Source organism: Mus pahari, chromosome 8 (genome assembly GCF_900095145.1).
Source record: "Mus pahari chromosome 8, PAHARI_EIJ_v1.1, whole genome shotgun sequence".
Classification (NCBI taxonomy): Eukaryota; Metazoa; Chordata; class Mammalia; order Rodentia; family Muridae; genus Mus; species Mus pahari.
In genome coordinates, this window is record NC_034597.1 from 54,000,556 (window position 1) to 54,019,254 (window position 18,699).

At 42.9% G+C, this 18,699-nt stretch overlaps 1 protein-coding gene and 1 pseudogene across 1 annotated transcript; one reads left to right on the forward strand and one right to left on the reverse strand.

The window, feature by feature from the left end:
• Positions 1–280: 280 nt before the first annotated feature.
• LOC110325933 lies at positions 281–517 on the reverse strand (annotated as a pseudogene).
• Positions 518–10,578: 10,061 nt separating this feature from the next.
• Positions 10,579–13,586, forward strand: Defb130b (defensin beta 130B). The gene is made up of 2 exons (XM_021204194.1): positions 10,579–10,655; positions 13,310–13,586. The coding sequence occupies exons 1-2, from the start codon at positions 10,598–10,600 to the stop codon at positions 13,489–13,491; spliced, it is 240 nt and encodes a 79-aa protein (XP_021059853.1). The 5' UTR covers positions 10,579–10,597; the 3' UTR covers positions 13,492–13,586.
• Positions 13,587–18,699: the final 5,113 nt, after the last annotated feature.

Genomic DNA, 18,699 nt, shown 5'->3' on the forward strand with positions numbered 1-18,699 from the left:
AGTGAGAGAACTGAGGTTGATGGCTACAGTCACATCCCTGTGTACTGGAGTGAGAGAACTGAGGTTGATGGCTACAGTCACATCCCTGTGTACTGAACTGTTACATCTTAATTATTCGTTCAGCTCATTGGTCCAATCGCATAAAAATAGAGAACAGCATATTGAAATTTAACTCATTCCATGTTCAGAGACAAATGGCTTAACCATTCTTCCCATTATTTTCTGGAGCCAAGTCCTTGTTTACAGTCTGATGGCAATCACATGCTGGTAGTTTCCAAAGCTATTGTATGAAGAGGATGCTGAAGGCCATATACAGCATATGGTGACATAAGGACTCTTGTGTTCACCAATTCAGGCACACTTCCAATAGTCCAGTTTTATTTCTGCCCAGGATGCTGGGTGCCAGGGATCAGATATAAAGCACATGTACATATAAGCAGCAAGATTACAGTCAATAGACTCTGAAAATTGAAAATGGCAGACATAGTGAGGCCGGTGCTGGTCCAGTCACATCACCCTTCCGGACCCGGAAGACCCATTTCTAAAAAGTCACATATAACTTCCTGGCAAGATGGGATCCCCATATGCTGAAGAGTGACACCAAATGCCTGTCTCTCATGTACAAAGGCAACCCTAAGAGGCTCAAAGACCTCAAAGTTACATGTGACATTTCTAAAATAAAAGAAATTGTGAGTAAATAATCATGATATTGGCACAGGAAAAGACATACTACTAAATAGAACATTACTAAGGAAAATGGGCTTGCATCAAATCTAAAACCTTCTGCATAGCAAAGGAATCCGTTTCTGAAATGAAGAAAAAGCCTTGAGGCTGGCAAGATGGCTCAGCAAGTAAAGGTGCTTCCCATCCAGTCCTGACAGCCTCAGGTCAATCTCCAGGACCCAGATGGTGGAAGGACAGGACCAACTCCTGCAAAATAAGTTTTGATTTTTTTTTTAAGATTTATTTATTTATTATATGTAAGTACACTGTAGCTGTCTTTAGACACTCCAGAAGAGGGCATCAGATCTTGTTATGGATGGTTGTGAGCCACCATGTGGTTGCTGGGATTTGAACTCAGGACCTTCAGGAGAGCAGTTGGGTGCTCTTACCCACTGAGCCATCTCTCCAGCCCGCAAAATAAGTTTTAATTGACTACTACTACTACTACCACTACTACTATTATGGCTTGTCTAGACAAGCTTTCTCTGTGTAGCCCTGGTTGTCCCGGAACTCACTCTGTAGACCGGGCTGGTCTTGAACTCAGAGATTCACCTACCTTTGCTTCCTGAGTACTGGGATTAAAGATGTGCTCCACCACCATATAAGAAATAATATGCAGGGTGGACAAAAAAAAAAACTGGCCAGAAAGTCCTCCAGCAAGAATATATTGAAAATGCAAAAAGTAAAACAGGAAGAAACAATCTAATCATTAAAAATGAACACAAGAACTGATCAGACACTTGTCAAAATAACTGAATACGCCCAATAATTATATGAAGACATGTTCAACATCTTTAACCATCAGGAAAATGCAAATTGAAACTATGCTGGATTTTCCTTTTACCCCAATCAGAATGGCGTCAACAACAAAACCAACAATAAAAAGGCAAAGCAAGGCTGAAGAGGGTTCAAAGTTGGGGCAGGGATGAATATTTATAGACTATTGTTAGGAACTTAAATTGGTATAACTGTGATAGATATCAGCATAGGTGGTCCTCAGAAAGCCCAAAATAGAATTACCTCATGATCCTTGGATATATGTCAAGAGGAATCAAAACCAGTACATACTGTTGATACCCCCACACACATGTCTATCATACACTATACTAGCCAAGGAACCCGCCTAGGTATTTATGATGGTTTGAAATGAAATGTCCCCCCTAGAACAAAGTGTTTAAACACCTTGTCCCCAGTTGGTGGCACTGTTTTTGAGGGTTTAGGAAGGACAACCCTACTTGAAGTATTTAATTGGGCAGGCAGCAGGGAAGACTTGGAGAGTTTTAAAGCCTTAGACTACCTACCTCCATTCACTCTCTCTGCTTCCTGCTTGTAACTGAAGATGAGAGCACTCAGCTTCTTACTGCCACTATGGGGCTTGTGGTGAGGCCTCTCTGCAGTGATGTATTTTTATTCTCTGAGACTCTTCCTTTTATAAATTGCTTCTCCTTATCTCAGCAGTGGAAAAAGTAACCAGTACAGTGTCTATCAAGGGATGAATGTATAAAGAACATGGAGAGACAATGGCCATAAAGAAGAAGGGAATCGTGTCCCTTAAAGGAGAACGACGGAACTTGAGATGGTTGTATAGGATGAGACAAGCCAAACTCAGGAGGATGATCATCCCATGTATTCTTTCACATGGCATCCAAAGAGTAAGTTTGGAGCTGGAGAGATGGCTCAGCAATTAAGAGCACTTGCTGCTCTTGCAGAGGACCCCAGGTTTGTCGCCAGAGCTTATATCAGGTGGCTCATAATCATCTGTAACTCCAACTTCCCTCAGGTGATCTGACATCCTTGGACACCCACATGCACATAAGCAGACACACATACAAAATAATAATAATAATAATAACTATTATTATTATTATTATTATTATTATTATTATTATTATTATTAATAAACAAGTCTTTAATCCCAGCACTTGGGAGGCAGGGCAGTGGGATTTCTGAGTTCGAAGCCAGCCTGGTCTACAAAGTAAGTTCCAGGACAGCCAGAGCTACACAGAGAAACCCTATCTTGAACCCCCCCCAAAGTCATTTAAAGAACAAATAAATTTAAATAAGTTTAAAATAAAACTTAGAGATGCAAAAAGGCCTGTTATGAAAAAGGAAGGTAATGGGAAAGAAGAGCAGAGGCGGTGAGTGTATGCAGAGTATGTTACTGCCTGGGTTTCTCACTATTATTTTGTGCAGCTGAAATGTACCTTAAAAACAAAACAACAGCAAAAAATAAATAAATAAAATAAACTTTATCCAAAGAGAGGTATGGCTTTGCCTTCAGTTAACGGAGGGATCCTGGAATTTTCCCTTTGAGAGATGTAGCTTCCTTTTTCTGGGACCTGAATACAAGATAGTCTGTCTTTAGGATAAGATTTTGGAACATTCTGTTTGGGTCTCACATCCGGAAGAACGGGAGACTACAGTTTAGCCCAAACCTCAAGCGTTTGATGGAGACTACAGGTCCTAAGTGTAGGCAGGATGTGGCTAGAGTTCACCCAAAAGTCAGACACCTGAGCTTCTGGCCCACATGAACAGGACAGCTTCTTGTCCATGTTGCTAAACTGGCCACACATCTCTAAAGATGCTGTTAGATCTGATGTCTGGATGCTCCCAGATCCTCTCCTTAAACAGTGCTCCTTCTCTTCATCCTACTGTTTAGAATGTATATAATGTAGTGTCTTTATAAGCTCCAAATGTGCTTCAAAAATATTATTACTATTATTATTATTATTTACCCTATTTTGTAAATCTACTCATATAGTCTATTATTTGCATCATAGGAATGTGTCCATTTCTTCTAAGCAATGTCTGGGTGGGCCACAGTAGTTTTTCCTAAGTGTATTTGGTTTTATCCATTGTTGGGACTTTTGAAAGAGTCAACTGGTTTCACTGGCTTTCCACTTTCTATCCCATAGACTCATATTTTTTTCTTTACTGTCTCCTCTACTTCTGTGCCTCAAGCATGGTTTACTGTTTTCCCCAGTGTTCTTGAAGATAACTTAGACCCGTGCTTCCTTGTTGTCTATCATTGGCGTTTGAGGCTAGACACACCCCTCTTCACAGGGGCTCAAAATACAATACAATACAAAATACAGTACAATACAATACAATACAAAATACAATACAATACAAAATACAATACAATACAATACAATACAATACAAGATACAATACAATACAAAATAAAACACAATACAAAATACAATACAATACAAAATACAATACAATCTGCAAAAGTCAGGTGCTTTGGTTTCGTTTATATTGCATTCAAAAAATTATCTTCCACTATAAATTTCTTTTTTTCTATTATTTAGAAACATGTTTGGTTTTCAAATCTTTGTTACACTCCTTCATTTCCTTCCCCCGCCCCCCACACCTGTTTCTTTCCAGTTTAATTCCATGCAGACTAAAGGACATCCTGTTGGTAAAAGCAGTCTCATGGAGTTTTCGCCCTCTGATTGACCACATAAGAATGGGTCAGGGACACTTCATCACTGAGATGTGAAGAAACCACACATCCTGTCCTGGGATTATTGCTGTGTGTGTGTGGGGGGGTATCTTTCCGGCTGTCAGATTCAGCCTGTACTTTTTTTTTTTTTTTTTTCTGCTTAAGCAGAGTTTGAGGTTACAAATTGCTAAGGTTGCAAAATAGCTTGAATGTCTTCATATGCCATGCTACATCCTTTGGCAGGTCAGAGGACTCCTCTAATTTCTAATCAGTTTTAAAAATAATAAACTTCTTAGAATAGAGCAAAGTGCCTTTTAAACTAACTCTCTCAATTAATTGTGTGCACAGCAGTGACTAAGGAGCCCCTGATGCTTAGAATCAAGAGATCAGGTGCTGTGGAGGTAGTGTCGGTGGTTAAAGAAGGCATTTCCCCCACTGCCTATGTCCATACCTCAAGACACTAGCTGTTCTAGAGACTTAAAACTCAAATCCAGGCCTCCTGCTTTCTCTCTCACACACAGTGGCTTTTCAGTGCTTCCATTGATGACAGAAGCCTTCAGAATAAATAGCCATGCCTCTCAACACCTTCCTCAAAGCAAAAAGTTCCCAGTTTAGTGTCCGAAGCAAATCTACACACCATAGGGTAAGCAAAGCACTATGGAAGTTCAAACCAAGAACTGGGTGTGCAATTAATCATTATCAAGTCTACTAATTCTGGGAAGTGGTTCCTAGCCAAGGATCCGGTCACTTAGTAAGCCAGCAGGCCCCCAGCAGAGCCTAACCCACCGTAACTTAATACAGATGGCTGTAGGATCCAAAATGTTTGGAGACCATGTTCCTATTTAACAAGGTTTCCTGATCAAAACTGTGCATGCCACCACATCCTTGGTGAATCCAGTGACCGAGAGAACAATGATCCTTTAGTCTTCTCATGCAGATCACTCTACAGAACACTGCCACGAACATCCCTAATGAGGTACAGAGGGACACTCGTTGTCTAGACAAAGGCATCCCACTGATGCCAGCAAGCCACAGGGTAGTCTTCTGGATGCAAGGCCAGGCCTTCTTCTGCGAAGCTGTCCTCGACTTTGCCACTTTCTTCTTTATGAGTCAAGTTCTCCCAGGCAACGATAAACTCTGCAGGTGCTTAGGTAAGAGGAGGATGTCAGACAGGTTGTGGGGAAACAATCCTTAAAGGCTAGCCACTATCACCTATGGCCACCCTTCCATTTTCCACTACAACTGTAACTTAGAGAAGATGGAGTCAGGGGCGTTTCCAGTGTTTGCAGTTCCTTTTATCCCATGATAAGTGTGAATTTAATTGGGTAAAGTTACTTGGCATTCCTAGATCTGGATAATTTAAAAACTGGGACAATTCTTGTAAATCTTTATCGTCAGAATTCTGTTTACTCAGGAGAGAAGTTACTTATCTTGACCACTTGCCTAAGAACTCTGTAGGACCAGGCAGATGGACTGGTGGGACTTGTGGCCTCGGGACCACATGTGGGACAGCAACCTCAACCCTGTGCCTGAAGGCTTCATCCCAGGCTCTGGCTTCCTTCTTCCTTTTCAACACCCAGGCTGTTAAAGCAGAGCTGAGATGTGGGAACAAGAGCGTGTATCTAGCATTCAGTCTGAACCCTATAAAACAGGATTTGCGCGGAGTGGCATATTCAGGCTCCTGGCTTTAACTTGGCAAAGAAAATAAATCAGGAAATCTTCTAGAATCCCTAACGATTCAGAGCCAAGAGTTAGTAAGCAGCGCTGTGCTTGACAGCAGAAGGAAACTATTCTCATCCGCTTTGGTGTCTGCAGGACCTCCAGATGGGGTAGAGTCAGAAAGTGGCCTTTCGTCTCAGTTACCTTGGCTGTGTGCTCTATATGCACAAAGAGACATTGATGAAAAGCGTGCAACAGAAAATGCCATGGGAGGTATGATTATCTTAATAAACTGAGTTTCCTTTCTAAATGCGTGCAACTAAAGACTGCTTACTGCTAACTAGTTCATAGTGCTTCATGCTGGGGCCAGGGGGGGAATGGCCTTTAGCACATATCCAACTCTGCTTCGGGAAATATGATATGGGGAAGAGAGCGGGAAAGTGAGAAGAAAATGGAGATGAAAAAACAAAGCAGTTTAGCATTGCAGATACTTACTGTGGGCTGACTCCCTGCTGGAAAGCAAATACACAAAGGAAATCACACGCTGACCTTTGATCCCCACAACGTCATCCACTACGCAACTTTGGTTGTTACAGGAGACTCTATCTCAAAAATGTTTAATTAAAAACAAAAACAAAAACAAAAAGCCTTGAATTTGGAAAAGCTGTTCTGTTTTTTGGTGTGTTGGTTTGTGGGTTTATCATTTTGGCTTAGTTTGACCTGCTTTGGTTTTGCTCACTTGATTGTTTCGTTTTGTTTGGTTTTGTTTTTGCTTTAATATGACAGGATTTCTGGTAGCTCTTGAACTGGCTACTTAGCCAGGGATGGTGTTGAGCTTCTGCTCCACCTGCCTCCATCTCCCAAGTGCTGAGCTGCATCCCCACCATCGCCACCCTGATTCATTTTCTCATTGCCACTGAGGACGAGTGATGTTATGAAATGGACAGAGGAAAGGCCATTACTTGTCACCAAAATGAAATGAGGAACCATGTTAAAGTTGCCATAGGAAGATGGGTCCTCTCCCCCAGTCCTCGGGTAGACATTTGCAGTCCAACTGCAGCTTTGGGAGGTGAGGTTAGTAGAGACGGAGAGAGGGAGAGAGGGAGAGAGAGGGAGAGAGGGAGAGAGAGAACAAGCAGATGGGGAAGTCGAATAAAATTTAGAATATAAGCTACAACTCTGTCCTTATCACCTCCAGCACGAGGTCACTAGATGATCTTGTCCTTCCCTCAGTCCCCTTTCCTCCTTTACCGGTGCTTTTTTGACAGGATGATGTGTGGATTTATTCTGAGTGTAGAATCTGTTTGCATCCCAAGGAGATGGAATTATAGGGTTTAGCAGCAAAAGAGGCATTTTACAAAAGTACCTAATGTTACATCAACTTTTATGAGCCTACACGACATGTTACAAATGAAGTTCTGTTAATCTAAGGATTCAGTATATTCAATATTCAATGTATTCAATGTTCAGTCTATTCAGCTGCATACCTAAACATTCCAAGGTATGTGAGCTGAGGGGCACAGCGACTATCTGCGCCCTTGTGCCATAGACTGGAACTAACTACAGCTCAAGCCATTGTTCCTCAGCTATCTCCTGAATTCTCTCTATATGCCAAGACCCAAGCCTGGCTCTGAGTGGTCCGAGATCCCTGCACAGCCGTGGTAGGAAGCCTGAGACATTGAGATGGAGAGACACTTGGAGATTCAGCACGGTGGCCATCTCCCTCAGCCTTACACACTATGATGAACCTTCTTGCTTCCATGGAACAGCCTAATTGAAAGGTAATGTGCATTTACAGTAGCTGGCTAATGAAGAGCCACAGAGCCCAAGAATCAATCAATTCAGATTTCAGTCAGCTTCTACCTAGCATTTCAACACTTCAAAGGACCATTTTTTAAACACTATACCCTTCAAATTATTTCCCAATCTACGTTCTAAATAAAAAAAGAGGCTATTGGGTGAGTGTTCTTCTCATCCGTGGAGTAATTTTCTGTATGAACCACAAAGAGTTAAATCAATTTAATGCAGTGGAACAAAGATAACTTTGCAGTGTGGATCTGAGGAGCAATCACACACACACACACACACACACACACACACACACACACATACAATGATGGAATGACCTCCATCTTCTGCTGAGTGTGGGCAGCAACCTCAGTGCTAGTTCAGTAACAGGAAACTAGAGAGAACGGAAGAGAATTTAACAAGCTGGATAGACAATGTTTTTGTTTGTTTGTTTGTTTGTCTTGATTTTAAATCACACTCCAGAAGCAAGGGCCACGAAATGAAAATATGCAATGGATTAACACCAAACTATAGAGCATCCTTCTCACAGGAGGAGACAATCAGCAGAGCCAAGGGACAGCTACTGACTTCGAGAGAATATTTGCACACCATTTATCTGATGTGGAATTGATATTCAGAATATATTGGGAACTCAGTATACAATGAGAAAAATCTAATTTTTCTTTAAAAAATTATTTGAATAGACCTTTCTCAAAAGAAAGCACACAAATAGTCAAGAAGTATATGGAAAATTTTCTAAGTGCCCAGAAAATGCAAGTTATGTCCGTAATAAGGCATCCTGTCACCACAGTTGGGGTGGCTACTATCAAAAAGCATAAAAAAAAAAATCACAAAAGCCAGTGACACTGTGGAGATGGGGAGGAGCTCACACAAAGCCAGTGGGGATGGAGATCAGTGCAGCCAAGAGAGGGAGCAGAGCAGAGGCTGCTCAGAGTTACCAACAGAGCCACAGGGCCAGCAATCCCACAACCAGAAGGAAATGCAATGCGTTTTCAAGATACATCTACACTCCACTGTTCATTGGAACATGATTCACATTAGGAAAGAAACAGAGCACACCTAATTACCCATCTTTGGAGGGATGGAGAGAATGGGATATCCAGATCACGAATACAATAAAATAGCATCCAGTAATACAATAAAATAGCACCTAGTCATTTAAAGTGGATGAGATTCTACCGCTGTCAGGAATGCGGGTAGGGAGGGAGGTTAATTACAGTATTCTGTGAAGCCAAGCACAGGAGACAAACACATCCTCCCACTCTGGGTGCTCCTCTCCATGATGTAGACACTCCCCTAACCTGGCAACTTCTCCCAGTGAGTTCTTCTCTCATAAAGTCCTTGAAAGGTGTCTGATCATTGTTTTCATCTGTAACAATATGGGCAGAATCAGAAAACCTATGAAGTGAAATCAACCAGGCAGCGAAATGCAGATGCAGTCCTCACTCATTAGGGAAGCTTAAAGAAGCTGACAATGAGGGGACAGTGGACCCTCCATCAGCTGGAGCAGGGATGGGCGACGTGAGAACGTGGAGAAAGGTGCCAAGACACAGTACCAGTGAGAGGAAGAAGCGAGCACAGGAGAGAAATGTCAGCAGGCAATACTTCTAATATATACTTCTTGATATTTGATAATGTCATACACATATTAAAATGCAATATGTTTTAGTCATATTCAACACTACTCCTCCCTCTAACTCCTCCCTGCCCCTCCCCTTCCTACCTACTCCCAACTTTGTGTATGTTTTGTTGTTTTTGCAAGACAGGCCCATAGGTGCAATAGTGTTAAGAACATTATAGGGTTATCAATAGTTTCCTGCTCCCATTTAAAGCCCACTCCTAAGAAGGAAACACATGCAGTGCTGTAAATCTAGCCAAAGACCCATGGTTGGGGAGCTCATAGGTTCCAGTAGTAAACCTACTACAATGATTTGATGAAACTTCCGAGGTATTGATCATATTGTCCTCTAAATATGCATCTCTCTACCCATAGATTAGAGCAGCTTTCAGACCTAAACTCACAACTGGTCAAAGTGTGGAGAATAACTGACTATGGAATGTCAGTCATAAATAAGACATCTGTATCACACACACACACACACACACACACACACACACACACACACACTCACACCATGCTCAGGAAGCATTGAAGAAAAGAAGGAAAGATTCTAAGAGACAGAGGTCAGGTCAGGGGACAGTAGGGCAAAACAATCTCTTCTGGATATGACAGTAACTGTCCTGATGAATTCACAACATCTGTGATCAGCCTGCAGAAGACCTGCACCAGACCAAGCCAGGTACTATTTCAGCACAAAGGGCTCACGAGCACCCCACATCTGAGAAGCTATGGACAACTTCTGGGAGAGGAAGAGTTGTTTTTTGTTTTTTGTTTTCAAAGACATGGCCCTGGTAGGTGGGCCATGCTCTAGTGGACGACCTCACATCACGAGCATATGAGGCGGCACAAAGCGAACTCAGTGGGTTATTAGAACAAGATAATGTAACATTTAATCGTACAGTTCAAAACACTAGGGGGGAAGTGCTTGGCCATGTTTGAGGGAGGAAGGTTGCCAGTCATCCTAATTTGACCATTACATGCTGTGTACATGGAGCTGATTACAACACTGCTCTCGGCAAACAGGCATAACTGTTATATGGCATGTAAAAATTTTCATCATGAATTATGTTTTCAAAAAAAAGAAAAAAGAACTGTCTGACGGTGGTACCACTGGTGGAACTGAGAGCTCACAGGAAGGAGAAGGATACCATTAACCACCTGGTTCTCTATTATTAGGTTAATTTGTCACCAAATTTAGAAACCCTAAGGTTTGGCAATACTCCCACAAAAGCAGGTTAAGCTTCACTGGTCAGGAGGAACCACGGGCCCCCAGAAGTGAATAAAACCCCCGAGCCTCACCAGCACTGACCACCTTCCACACTGCTGGCCACTCAGCCATGCGATCCCATTCCTTCCTGCCTGTCCTCTTCCTGTTTGTGATGATGATGCCGAGAGGTAAGCTGGGACATGACTTCAGGAGCAGGATTTCTTAGGAGGTCTACTGGGGTGCACACGTGCGCTTTCTCCCCCAGTAACTCAGACTTGAGTGTCCCAAAGTCCAACACCTTCAGAACTGATGACATCCAAATTCAGAAAGGAGTCAAGGACCCCCATCAACATAAAATGGGGACAAAGAACCCCGCCACGGAGAGGAGAGGCCCAATTAGTAGAAATAGACAGAAGAGCTAATTGATGTAAGGCTTAAGTCAGTATACTTTAAAAGAATTGGGCTACCATCAGCGTCTCACTCTCCAAAGAGAGTAAAAATTAATTTATATTGCTGGGGGAGTGGAGGTATAGAGTCTATTGGTGAGAAGTGTATGTAAGTACTAGAAACAAATGAAAAACTTGGGAGCAGGGGAATTATGGGGAAAGTAAAGACAATGGGAGGCTTCAGTGAAGGATGCGTGTAAGAATCTGGATTGCATCCGAGACCCACAGTTCATACATCCGAATGTTAGAATCCAGAATCAAGGGCAAACCACACCAGCCCTCTTCTGCCTGTTCCTGTAGAACCTGGTCAGAACCTTATAAAATCCTTTCCCCACTACTTTTTGGAAGAAAGGGGGCTTGCTGGGTATACCTCAGGGAGCAGAGGACTGGACAGTAGTAACAGCACGGCTCACCACCTGCAGGGTGCCCACATCAAACTACTGTCCATCCTCACTGAGAGAGCCCTTCTTGATTCATCGCTGAGATTCTTTCAGCACAGCCAAAGGCTCCCACTTGTGAACTTGAGTTTATGAGCATCCTCATTATCTACCCGGCACATAGCAGTGCTCTCACAAAGGGGACCACCCAATTCTCCATTCACTTCTCAGCTGGAGTCAGAAAGTTTGGCTGCAGTGGACAGACTCTCAGGGACCTGTGATGTAAAATAGGACACTAATTATTGGAAGTTACGCTAGCGGCCACGCCTTCCACGTTAGATGACAGAAGTCATGCTTACATGAAGACTGTGATTGTGCTAAGATCACCCGTGTGGTTGCAACACTGAACCACGTTTCTCTTCCTCTGGGTCCTTGTCATTTCCACCAGTCCACACAGACATAAAAATGGTAAATGATTTCTGCCAGACTTTCCCCTCTAGACCTCTTAAGTAGGTACTGAGGAAACTACGGAGGGTTTTCTTGTTGTTGTTGTTGTTTGTTTTGTTTTGTTTGCCGTGTATGACAGCATTGAAGGACCAGGGGTGCTACTAAGGATGTGAAATAAAACAGGCATGGTATTTCACTTATACAAGGACCTAAAATAATCAAACTCAGAATAGATACTACAGTGGTTGTGATCAGGCCTGGCAGGTGGGGTTGGGAGGGGGAGGAGAAGGACTGGAGAGTTTGATATAAAAATTCAGTTAAACCATTTGACAAGTAAGTTTTATACGTGGATTCTAAAACTTCATGTCTTTAACTCTTAAAAATGTTAAGAGGTTGGGCCTTATGGCAAGGCTTCTCTTATCATAATACAGAGAGTTAAGGAGAGGCTGATAGGATGAGGAGAGAGCTAGCCTCCTGCAGAGGTCACAGGGAACTCAGAGAGAGAGATCTGCATTTCGAGTCAGGGTCCCTGGCCCCTCCAGAGCAAGCAAGATCGGCCTTCCCTTGCTCCTCTCAAACAGGTTACACTGTGAGGACCGGGTAAATCCAAGTCCCGAGGGTCCTGGGGGGGGGGGAGCACATGACATGACCAGGTCTCTTGGGAACCCAAGATAGGAAAAGATCAAAGAATCTTACTTTTATTTTTTATTGTTTGGGAATTTAATGCACACATATAATGTCTTTTGATCAAACCCACCCCCTAATTCCTCTTTCCAGTCTTTTATCCCCCCCCCTTTTTTCCTCTCCTAACATCATGAGCTTTGTTTTAAAACCACTGAGTCTGCTTTTACTGCGGACGGACTGACCGTTGCAGAAGCCTGTCATCACCGGTGGAAGTAACGAACCTTCCCGGTGCTGGAAAGGCACTGGCCTGTGGCCTTAGCTATGCTCTCCCTAACAGCCAAAAGAACTAAGAAAACATGTGGACATACTTGAGGAAAACTTGCCGCTCTGAGAAGTCTCTCCAAGCATGTAGACACAAAAGGCGTGGAGTAACTCAATAAGCACGTTTCTTACACAGTTCTGGAGGGGCACGGGGTGGGGGGATGACTTGGAAGCAGAAGAATGGATGGATTTTCTACAAAGTTGGCAATGAGAGCATCAGCATCTGATGAGGATGCTATGAGCCTGGGGTGAGTCCCGCTGCTGAAACTGCTTCTGGGTAGATGGATTGATGCTTGTCCACTGAAGTTCCAAAGATGCCTTCTCCATCATGGGAACAGTAAACACTTGCGCACACTCAAAGTGTGCTGCTAGGGGGAGGGCCACGTCTCTGAAACCTCACAAGTTAGCACACTCACTTCAAGGTGTATTTAACACCCAAATGCTTAATGCCCCCCCCCATTGCCAAAAGGGGGGGGGTAACACTATTTCTGTGTAAGCATTTGGGCTCTCTGTGTAGACAATATTATGTCTCCCATTCCAGAGCCATTTTCTAGGATTGTGGCTCTGGGCACATTTACAGTATTTTGAAAGTGAATTAACAGTGTTGTCCAATTCCTTCCTGTGCAGGAAAGGCTGGCCTTGTCCCAGGGGAAAAGCAGTGCATTGCGTTGAAAGGAACATGCAAAGACATATCGTGCACGTCCACAGATGATACTATTGGCATATGTAACGACGTGAAGAAGTGTTGTAGGAGGTGGTGGGTGTTTGAACCCTACCCAACACCGGTTCCCAAAGGAAAGTCTCCTTAGAGGGAAGAACATGATAAGCCCTTCAAACCCCAGACAACATGGACAAGCTTTGCAGAGTTCTGCTTACCTACACTCACCTTCTCCCTTGCCTGGAAATAAATATCCTGAGTCCATACTTCCTGGTCACTGCACGCCTTTTTAAAACTCTACCAGAAATTAGTAATGGGTAGAAGTTTATCAATCACGTGAGCTTACTGACAGTGCTCCTGAGAGCTAGACTACGGTCCCTACTCCCTCTCTCAAACACAACTTCAAATGGCATAATCTAAAACTCTTAAAATCTAAAACAATTAAATTTATCTTTAACTTCTATCTCAAAAGATTAAAAAAAAAACCCTAAAGAATAATTCTGGAAGAAAATAACTTTAAAATTTCCTTACATCTCTTAACATAATATCTGTGAAATTTTAAAACATGACAGGACATCTTTTAGGCTAGAATATATAATAACACACATGGTTTTGCATAGTAATAATGGCTGCACAGGTATAACAATTATGGACAAATCATAATATGCCAGAATGAGATGTATAAATGCTTACCACTGTGATTAGTGACTGTGCCCCTCCCTTTAAAACTATGACAGTTTAAAAAAATCAAGACAGACACATGCAATTTATTAATAAAAACAGCTAAAAGATGCAATGAACCCTTAACATCAAGAGCCAACCCCTTTTTATCTTCCACAAGTGAAGATATACAAAAAAAATGGCATGTCTTCATTCACTGACAAAGTCTCAAATTTCTGTGCATATGCACAATACTGAGATGTAAGATCACCCTTTTATTCTCTGTATACTGCTTTAGGTACATGACAATCTGGGCTGGTTGGTTTTTGTCATCCTGACACAATTCTAGTCCCATCTGAGAAGATGAATCTCTCTTTGTTTTTAAGATTTATTTATTTAATGTATGTGAGTACACTGTCTCTATCTTCAGACACACCAGAAGAGGGCATTAGATCCCATTACAGATCGTTGTGAGCCACTATGTGGTTGCTGGGAATTGAACTCGGGACCTGTGGAAGAGCAGTCAGTGCTCTTAACTGCTGAGCCATCTCTCCAGCCCGGGAAGAGAAATCTTGATTGAGAAAATAACCTCTCTAAAACTGGCCTGTAGGCAAGCCTGTGGGGCACTTTCTTGATTAATGACTGAGAGGGGGGGGAGGGTCCAGATTACGGTGGGTGGGGCCGGCCCTGGAAGCAGGCCCTGGGTTATATAAGAAAAGAGGTTGAGTAAGCTATAAGTAGTGTTCCTCCATTGCTTCTGCTCCAGTTCCTGCATTGAGTTCCTACCCTAGCTTCTGAAGAGACTAAGGTAGCAGAATAAACTCCATTTTGTTCTTAAGACTCTATTCTGAGTTAACTTGTCCTTAGAGACACATGGCCAATGAAAAAACAAAAACAAACAAACAAACAAAAACCAACAGGACAGATTCCATCTTGTCCTCCAAACTCTATTTTAAACTATTATCTAGAAAGGTACTGTCTGATGTCCTTGAAGTGATATCACCCCTACCTTTGGGCACTGGGAAAGAGACCAACACTCTCTTACCCTCTCATGTAATGCCAAGGCTTAGAAACCCCTGATTGTTGTTTTCCCCCCTTTATAAATCCCTTTACCTAGAGCTAGGAGTCACTCTCTTTCCTGTTCCATCAGGAAGGTTTGTAGCCCAAGCTCGAGCTCGAATAAAGACTCTCCTGTGCTTGTATCAGAGTTGTGGTCCCTGGTGGTGGTCTCTTGGGGGTCTTGTGAACTGGGCATAACATTTCTCTCAGACTACAAGCTTAAGCTGAAATAAACCCTTTCCTCCCCAGGTTTCTTTTGGGCATGATGTTAACTAAGTTAACTAAGCAAAATCCATTTTCCAGATATGGGCCCAAATTTGACAAAAATCATCCTGTTGATCCAATAGCATCTTTTAGATGCATCTTCTTACCTTATGGGTCACATGATTATTTCTAAGTAGACATCTTTCTGGCTTCTTCATGCACAGAGAGCTTTGCCTTCACTGAAATCTCTTGTAATCTCATCAGCTGGAGGGATGTCAATACAGGCCAAAGGGAGGTTGTTGTTGTTGTGTATGTGTGTGCCATGTACTCTGGTGTGTGTGGGTGCCTGCAGAGGCAAAAAGAGGGCATCAGGTTCCCTAAATCTGAAGCAGTTGTGAGCTGCCTGATGTGGATCCTGGGAACCAAACCTGAGTTCTTGGTGGAAGAGCAACAAGAGCTCTAGACCGCTGAGCTGCTCTCCAGGCCCTCCTTACCAAATGTCTAGAGAGAAATTAAAGTCTGAAACCAAAACTCAAGGAGCAAATCTCTCTAAAGACAATCTAAAGCCTAAAGACGTCAGAACCCAAACAAATTAATGCATGAGATGAAATTATCTTTCTCACACTGGAATCCAAAGTTTTTGACCAAATAACTGAGAACTTGAGCATTAGTTTTTAATTCTTCATCATAAAGATCCTTTAGTGAGTTGGGAAGCTTTAGTTCATTCAGTATGGAGTCTCCTGTGGTCAAGTTTCATCAGAGCAGAAGGTTAGATAGGGAATGGAAACTGGCAAACCAAGAAAGCCCAGGGGATGACTCACTCTCCCACCACACTAACCCAAAGACCAGAGAGGTTGGATCCCCAGAGTCCCATTTAAAGGCCTAGCATGGAGACATAGGAATGTAAATACAATCTTGGGATAGGAGGCAAACAGGAGTGTCCTTGAAGCTCATTGGCCACAGCCTAGTCAAACTGATATGCTTCAGTTTCAGTGAGAGATGTTCTCAAAACATAGATGTGGAGGAAATAAGAGGAATTATTCCTCTCATTAAGAGGAAATAACAAATATATATATATATATATATATATATATATATATATATATATATATAGCTCGAGTACCCAATTACACAAAATAAATCAAGGCAAGCTCTCCACCCACGCATGCATACACACACACACACACACACACACACACACACATACATACATACACAAAATAATATTAATTAACTTTTTAAATAGAAAGAAACAGCAAGATCAAAAGGAGGCAAAGTAGAAGCTACAGTGCTGTCTCCTCCACAAAGAAGAAGCAAAGGAGTGAGCAATGACATTCTGGAGTGAGTGGCCATGCAATGCAACAAGGAAGGATGCTAATCCCTTAAGACATGTGTGATGCTTTGAAAGAAAATGTCCCCATAGGTCCAAAGGGAGGTGTGTCCTTGGGGTGGGTGTGGCTTTGTTGGAGGAGGTCCATGAGTAAGTGGTGGGCTTTGAGGTCTCAGAAGCTCAAGGCAGTTTACTTCCTGCTGCCTGCAGATCTGGATGTAGGCACCATGTCTGCCTGGGTGCTGCCATGCTTCCCACCATGATGATAATGGACTGAACCTCTGAAGCTGTAAGCCAGCCCCAGTTAAATCTTTGCCTTTATAAGAGTTGCCATGGTCAAGGTGTCTCTTCACAGCAACAGACACTAAGACAACATGTAGACCTGGAGTGCTTGCCATAGAGTCATGACCAGGGGCCTTCCCACAGGGGAAGAAAAGGGAAGCAGCATAGCCAGGATGTAGTGAGAATTGGTTTCTTTAAAAACACAGAAATGGGGCTGGTGAGATGGCTCAATGGGTAAGAGCACCCGACTGCTCTTCCAAAGGTCTGGAGTTCAAATCCCAGCAACCACATGGTGGCTCATAACCATCCTTAACAAGAACTGATGCCCTCTTCTGGAGTGTCTGAAGACAGCTACAGTGTACTTACATATAATAAATAAATAAATCTTAAAAAAAAAAAAACAGAAATGTTAGGTGAATATGTTTTTGTTTCAATCTCAAGTGTGCAGTATGGGGTTGCTAACTGATTTATCTCATGCTCTAGAAGGGGCGTGATTTTGCCAGCTGAAGACAGTTTACATTTGGAACTCTGGGGACTCTTGAGAGGGTTTAAATGTGAGAGCCCCAAGAGGGCCTGCAGTGGCAGCAGATCCTCCCCTTGCTGCTGCTGCTGCTGTTTTCTGTTTGCTGATTGCTAAATTATTTTCTGGTTGGACATATCCTGACAAAGAAGATAAAATTTGCCCCAAGGAGCTCATTGCCCCTAATCAGCAGGAAGTAGTCTAATGAGGTCTATTCCCCCTTTCCCCTTGAAACTTCTTTCTCTCCTACCTAGTGTTGGGGGGTTGAGTGGGGTAGGGGTGGTGTAGAAAGGTAGGAAAAAGAATCCTGTAAAGTAGCCAAAACTCTGCCCACCCAAAGTGACTCCATTCCTTTGAAAATCATCAACCCTAGCTCCAGGAGAGCTAAAGGAGGCCTAAAGGAACTTCCTGCTGCCCGTGGATCTGGATGTAGAACTCTCAGCTCCTTCTCCAGCACCATGTCTTCCTGCAGGCTGCCATGCTTCTCAGCATGATAATAATGGACTGAACCTCTGAACTGTGAGCCAGCTCCAGTGAAATGTTTGCCTTTATAAGAGTTGCCTTGCCCTACCCCCTACTCAGCTGAGACACCACAACATTGTCTACAGCAATCACTGTGATGTACCATTCTTCCTTGGAGAACACTAATTACAGTGAATGAGCGTCTTTGGGATTCTACCACACTTGCCCCCAAGTCTGTAGCCCCATAAACCTATAGAGAACCACAAAGCAGAACCCAAGACAACATAGTGCTCTATAATACAGTGGCAGATGTTCAGCACAGTAGAATGCTTTGTTGCCTCAAACCTGAGGAACCAAGAGGTTTGACCCCTGTGATGGGAGGCTGAGCTCCTTCCCCTCCCCAGTTTCCCACAGCTGCTTTCCAGTGCCAATGCCTTCTGAAAGTGTGCCTTCCTCACCTCACCAGTAAAAAGCAAAGGAACACTAGCGTGAAGGACTGCAAAGAGATATCCCATGCAAGTAGAAAAAAAGATGTAAGCAGATATACTGGCTAGTTTTGTGTCAACTTGACACAGCTGCAGTTATCACAGAGAAAGGAGCTTTAGTTGGGGAAATGCCTCCATGAGATCCAACTGACTAAGGAAAATTGGTACCAGGAGTGGGGTATTCCTGTGACAACCTGACCATGTTTTGGGGAGGACTGTGGAAGGACTTTGGAACTTTGGACCAGAAGATCCATTCGGTGTTAAGAGATCTTTGGGATGTTGTATAGGAGCTTGGAAGATAATGTTGAGAACAGTGCAGAAGATGGAGGCCTGGCTTGTGTAATTTCAGAGGGAAAA